At 43.5% G+C, this 6583-nt stretch overlaps 1 protein-coding gene across 1 annotated transcript; it reads right to left on the reverse strand.

Annotated features, from left to right (window-relative positions):
• Positions 1 to 1557: 1557 nt before the first annotated feature.
• Positions 1558 to 5788, reverse strand: MIS18A (MIS18 kinetochore protein A). The gene is made up of 5 exons (XM_069849931.1): positions 5514 to 5788; positions 4831 to 4897; positions 4544 to 4666; positions 3228 to 3321; positions 1558 to 2460 (listed from the first exon to the last, which is right to left on the reverse strand). Exons 1-5 carry the CDS (start codon positions 5761 to 5763, stop codon positions 2380 to 2382), a joined length of 615 nt encoding a protein of 204 aa, XP_069706032.1. The 5' UTR covers positions 5764 to 5788; the 3' UTR covers positions 1558 to 2379.
• Positions 5789 to 6583: the final 795 nt, after the last annotated feature.

A 6583-nucleotide genomic window follows, 5' to 3' on the forward strand; every position in this document is an offset into this window, starting at 1 on the left:
ATTTTAAGAGCCTGTTGTGTTAATGTGCTAGAGCTCCCACCCACAATATGTTAGCAGACATGGTTCTAAATATACACTGATGCCAAATGCAGGTATTCAATAAAGAAAAGATACACAAGACCAATACACTAAACCAAAGAGGAAAAAACCTTTACTTAACACACACTTTTAAAATGTGTTACCTGTGTATGTTGCATCACAGGAACACATAGGCCAACCCAGATTCTTTATAGTCAATTCTCTCTACGAATTCAGGGATATGCTAGTAGGATTATGGTTTTGGGGTTCCTTCTTCAGCGGGTATTTTACCCATAGAGCCTAGAAAAAAGGCATAGTTATGGAATTCAGCTGCCTACGTTAAGATAAGCAATCAATTTTACTGAATACTAACTTACATATATACAACTTTACTTTCATTACACTTAGTAGCAATATATGACACAGGAGACTGGTGCTAGGTATCTGCCTAACCAAGTCTCAGAAGGATCTCAGCTGGCAAATCTATTTAAGATACTCCCTCTGAAAAAGTTAGCTGCCCTCCATGATTAATAGAGTCACATGTTCATAACTACAGGTGCTACTTGAGGCCAGCCAACCTGGCCATCAAGTGTGGATCTATAGTGGTAATTTCATAATGTAATTAACAAATACAAGAACCCTCTTAGAATCATAGAATTGCTTGGGTCAGAAGGCACTTGAAATACCATCCAGTTCCACCCACTCCTGCCATGGGGAGGGACACCTCCCACTGCATCAGGTTGCTCAAAGCCCCATCCAGCCTGGCCTTGAACACCTCCAGGGATGGGGCATCCACAGCTTCCCTGGGCAACCTCTGCCAATGCTTCACCACCTTCACAGAGAAAAAAAATCTTCCTGTCTAATCTAAATCTCCCTCTTCCAGCTTAAAAACCGTTGTTATCCCTTTTCCTATCACTGCACTCCCTGATAAAGGGCCCCTCCCCAGCTTTCTTGTCATCCTACTTTAAGTACTGGAAGGCTGCTATAAGGTCTCCCTAGAAAACTACCTCCAAGTTGCTAAACATTAGGTTATTCAACATCCCACCTCCTCTAACATGCCAATAATTTGGCTAGGGAAGCATCAGAAAACCACTCAAGTTTCTTTGCACTTTCGTGTTTTGTAGCTGCTTTGCTGGAATACGAATTTTAAAGATACGCTGTTCTGTCTTCAATCTTTAAACAAAAAAATTTAACACATCACCTCTACAAAAAAAAAATAAAATCTACAGATATCCTCATAGGCTTGTGTCCCTGCTCCCATAGTTGTGATTAATGGAAAAATAAATCCACATCTTTAGAAATGCACATCTATATCTTGAAAAAGCATTACATCTGCAAAAGGTAGGCCTATGAAACCATCAAGTGTTAGCATTTCCCCCCCCCAAAAAAAACCACACTCCAAGTAACCAACCTTCAGCTGAAGGAGAACAGTAAGAAATTCATTCTAGATTTTTGGAGAAAACTTGAAAACTTGTAGTAAAATTTAGTGTTAGGTAACAGAAGAAAAACCTTTTCAAAGTTATTCTTCCTTTAGGCTCCAACTGTTAGCTTTTGTTTTATTAAGAAATTACTTGGAACATTCACACTATATAAGAAATTCTGATAATTAGTTAAATACACAGAAGATCAAAGGGAAACAAATATCTGCATTAAAACAACAAAATCCTGACAAGTGCTCTTAATTAGCATTTTTAATTCATTGCTCAAGTATATGGCAATTTTGCTGTTACAAGCCTTATTTCTTTTCCTCCCCCTGAGGCTGTAAACCATATGACCTCCAATACTGCATGGAAAGACATTTTACCTAATGCTTTTAAAGCTTTCTTATGTACTATGCTTTAACCTCTAGTTTGCAAAGACACAACCCCAAACCACCAACCACGGAGCCCCATACAGTTATTGTGCCATACCCATCTCTACACACAGGTCAAGCAAAGGCTGTGAATACCGAAAAAAAAAAAAATCCAATACCTATGTTGTTCCTCCAGACATTACAGCGAATTTTCTTTTATTGGTTTAGGAAGGAGATGCACACCCACTTCAGAAGATACTGAATAGCAGGGAAGTCTGGAGATAAATGCTTTGATTTCATACATAAAAAATTAAATAAATATTTACATGTAAACCAAGAGTCTACATAAGATCAATTTTAAAAAAATCATGTATTTTTCTGGGGTATCCTTTTAGAACACAAGAGAAGAACTCCTTGTCTATGGTGAAGATTCATAGTCAGCTTTGTTCTACCACAGCACAAGCCACCGATGCCTCTCAGTTCTTTGCACATTTTTTTGCAACGCTTCCACAGGACAAGTTCTATATACATCATTCTCCTGCAGTTAGCCTTCCAGCATGTAAATTCTTTCAGTTTTTAACATGAAGAGAAGCCACACTCGCTTCAACAGCAGTCAGTCTTGTCTCCAGAGCCTTTAACAAAGTGTTTGCCTGTAAAGTAAGCAGGGAAAGATATTCTATTATAAACAGAACTTGACAACACAAAGAGCAAGTGTAGAGATCAGTAAGTGCTCAAATTTGACCTTGCATCACCAATCCTATTTGATTCCATTCCTGCTACTTTTATACTTTGAAAGTTCACTCAACTCGAACATTAGCTCTCCACACTTTCTCAAGTCTGTAATTGCCTCCAACCTCACTGAGAGTCGGATCCACACATTTGGCTTCTGCTAGACAACCATCAGTTTCCAGAGACAACTTTGTTACACTATTTGCTCCCAACTCTCCCTACCAGCAATCAGAAGTTTTCAGTAGAGCAAAATTTTGACTTGACTTATTACATAATAATTTGATACAAAGTTACAGTTAAAAACACTAAGGCAATTTACATCAAAGACAGAAGAGACACAGCACACAAGAGAAAAACACAGTTAAGTGAAAATCTGGAGAAGCAAACCAGAACTAATTAGAAACAAAATCTCTAATTACCTACAGACATAAATAGGATTCTAATGCTGTGCTTGCTATACAAAAAATGCTAATTACTATTAAAATTGAAGGAAGTTACTGAAAATCTTACACAACACAAGATATGAATGACATGAATTATTGCAGCATATGTTAAAACCCAAAGAATTGATCTGGATGAAATAAACCATTTTGTAGAAATTATTTAAGGGTGTTTAAATCACCTCTGTGAAACCTTAATGAAGAATGACACACGGCTGTGATAAAACACAGAATGATAGAAACCTTACCCTTTGCAGCACCTCTTCCAAGACTGCTTGCTTTTCAAGAGTTAAAGGTGCTTCATCAGTAAGAGCTTTCTTTTCCGAGGATCCTAGAATGTAACTGAGACGCTACAGTTTAGATCATGCACTTGTCACTCTGAAAGCAAAAATCCAAATGCAGCACTCATTTATTGTTCCCAGTGATTATGAGATTATGATTAACACACCAGCAAAGTGGAGGCATAACTCCAGCAACAACAACAAAAAAGCGCATTTGGTAATCTTGTAAACAAACTGCATGGTGGAACAAAAACAGTTTAAAGCAGGGAAATACCAAGATACTACCATTTTATGAAAGTTAGAGTTAAGCATTCTGGTGCTACAGGATATTACGGAAAATAACGCAGGCATTGAGAACAGTGTAGCACTAGCTGGGAGAACCAGCCATCACCATTACTGCCCAATAAAATGCCATTTTGTGGCAACGCTAGCGTCTCAGAGAATTTTACTGCCATGGAAAAAGCAAAGTACTTTAGCTGTTGAAAAAGAAAAAAAAAAGACACCTGTCCAGAGTAGGAAGGTGAACTTCCACGAAGATACAGCAGAATAAACTGGAACTTAACAAAAAGCAGAAACATTACATCTACCCTAGGCAGAAATGATGCTTAGATAAAAACACTCTGGTGTAGAGACTTAATTCAGGACATAGTTACTGAAGAATATTTTAAGACTACTGTTACGTGACATAAGACAAGTAAAAGCAATACAATAGCACGTCTTCATTTCCTAGACAGTTTTTGACTGCAGGACAGTTAAATGAGAGTATCAAGCACATATTCACTTTTAAAATGTGGTTTTGTGTACCTTAGCAAGGAAAAAGCAGACTTGACCAGGACAGGTATGGCCTCACCCTAAGTTCTGCTTAATTTTCTTTGCCCATGTTCTCTGCTGATATATTTATTTCTAGTAGCTTACAGGCAGGACCAAACAGGTCTGGCTAAGAGTGCAGGTTTATTTGATGTTGTCTAAAGCAGATCACATACGCAGTATCTACTGACCAAATGAGACTGAAACCCCCCTCCATGTTCTGTACCTGGCGTTATTCTCTTTGGTAGTATGCAATTTCTTATACAAAAGGCAGTGCAGGTATTTTATATATATTTTTTTTTAAGATTTATCTAACATTACACAGATGATGTTTCTCATACTTAAGCAGTAATACAGAAAAACACACTTGTTTTCTAGCTACAACTAGATATGCCACAAATATCTATGTCCCTCGGTCTGATGCCCGGTGAGCGAGGTTTAGCTGACAGGCTTACCAATAAGAAATCTGCTTTTACCTTTCAATTGAGTCAACACTGAAACAGAACAAATCCCTCTTGTAGTCGAGATGCTTTGGGGTATATTTGTAGATGCTGCCAAGTGTCATTGAACAGCCAGAGCAGGTTAACATCTCTACCATACTGTAAGTAAGACACATAATGTTTATTCAAGAGAAAATGAAAAGCAACATCGCTCCCATCCCTGACAATTTTTTATCCCTCCCTGGAGCCTCTCGGTTCCTCCAGAGGCAAGAGAACAGTGCCCAAACAGGGATGCCCACCACCACCCCGGGGCTGCTCCTCACCATCCACACTCGCCAGGCCGCTTGGAGAGCTGGCGTTCCTCCTCCACTGAGACGATGCTGGCTGCACCTGCATAGAGAGGGGTGATACTGAAAATACCGGCAAATTAACTCTCCAAGACTCATTTTGGAGTTTTAGACAGCAGTATCCTTTATCAGGGATGGGCAGCATGAGGGAGCGATCTATCGTGTGCAGCAAGACAAGAGCTGGGTCAGGATGGATTTCCCACCCGCATGCATAAGGATCAATTCTCCCAGAAATGTTATGCATGTTTTATTACTTTCCAAGGTCTGATTTTAATGTTATCACAAACTTCGCATCAGTTAGATCCCTCGCTGCTTTGGAGCCGGCTGCAGCCCTGCCTGACCCTGCACGGGTGTGGGAAAGGCTGCAGACAGAGGGGATGCAGCAGCCCCAGCTGCTCAGCACAGATCACACTGCGCACAGGGCGTTATTGTCCCCAGAGAATGAATTGTGTCTGCAGAAACCCTGACTGAGAGAAAAAATGCTGTCAGAGGGACATTCTGACTTGCTAAGAACAGAGTTACTTCGGTGAAACCTAACTCTGCTTTAGCTTAAATCGAAGATACTCCACGCTTTGCAACAGTAACTGCCCCTTTGGGGGGGGGGGTGGGGTGTGGGGGTGTGAGGTGTGAGGGAGGCGGGCCCGGCGGGCAGGACTCACTGCGCAGCAGGATGCACCCCGTCTCCTCGTCGTTGGACACCCAGCTCAGCGTGTCCCCCACGGGCCGCTTGCAGCCGGCGCACAGGAACACCATGGGCATTAGGTCCGGGTCCTCCGCGCCCGCCCCTCGCTTCTGCTGCGGCTGCTCCGCCACCGCCGGCGGAGCCCGCCCGACGCCCGCCTCCAGCAGCGACACGGAGGAGTTCAGCTCCGCCACGGCGGCCGACACGGAGAACAGCGGGTCCGCCATCGCCTTCGAACATCCCGCGCCGGAAGCGGAAATGACGCCACAACCGCTGGGGAGCCGCGCGAGGCGGGAAAAGCCTCCCCCGCCGGTGAGGCCACGCCCCCGCGCTTAGGCCACGCCCCTCGCTCGCCATCAATCCCTAACATGCACTGAGGTCACGCCCCGTTAGTTAGGCCACGCCCCCACCGGCACGACGACGCGTGCGTTGGGACCGCGCCCCTCGATCGACGCCACGCCCACTCCTGAGACCACGCCCCCTGCGCTGATAGCACGGGACATGCCTTGAGACCACGCCCCCCCCCCCGCACGGAGACCACGCCCCCTGCGTATACGCTACAGGGTCGTGTCTTGAGGCCACGCCCCCAACGAGGCCACGCCCCCTTCCCCCTGAGACCACCCTCTGGAGCTGAGGCCGCGCCTCCTTGTGCTGATTGTTAAAGGATTTTCAGCAGGCGGTGGTCAATTCCAGGCTTGTTTTTTCCACAGCTCACAGCTGGCCCATCACCCCAGTGAGTGGCAAAAGCACACACGAAATCATCAGATATTTATATAGCGTCATACGATGGATGTTTTCTTTGTACAAGTTCTCGGTGGTTTCCCTCGTGCTCCTTGTTCTTTATTCTTCATTAAGTCAAAAGTCCACAAAAGTCCATCTCAATGATTCATCTCTGCTGTTTCGTTTCGGTTCTCTCTCAGAAGTGACACTCCAACAGATCGTGTCGCTCCTCTGGTCATAAAAATCTAATACTTCTGTTGTAAGACTGACATTTCCTATGATTCAGCTGGACAGGGGCTGTACATGGGGCAACTGAGCAGGATCCTT

Source organism: Phaenicophaeus curvirostris, chromosome 1, assembly GCF_032191515.1.
Source record: "Phaenicophaeus curvirostris isolate KB17595 chromosome 1, BPBGC_Pcur_1.0, whole genome shotgun sequence".
In the NCBI taxonomy this organism is placed as follows: domain Eukaryota; kingdom Metazoa; phylum Chordata; class Aves; order Cuculiformes; family Cuculidae; genus Phaenicophaeus; species Phaenicophaeus curvirostris.

What these genes read in the sequence shown, in the direction of transcription:
- MIS18A (XM_069849931.1), bottom strand. Translation starts at nt 5,763, where the DNA reads ATGGCGGACCCGCTGTTCTCCGTGTCGGCCGCCGTGGCGGAGCTGAAC. An exon ending in GGGGTGCATCCTGCTGCGCA is followed by an intron (nt 4,898 to 5,513) that starts GTGAGTCCTGCC and finishes CTCTCTATGCAG; the next exon opens with GTGCAGCCAGCATCGTCTCA. An exon ending in AGTGTTGACTCAATTGAAAG is followed by an intron (nt 3,322 to 4,543) that starts GTAAAAGCAGAT and finishes GTAGCGTCTCAG; the next exon opens with TTACATTCTAGGATCCTCGG.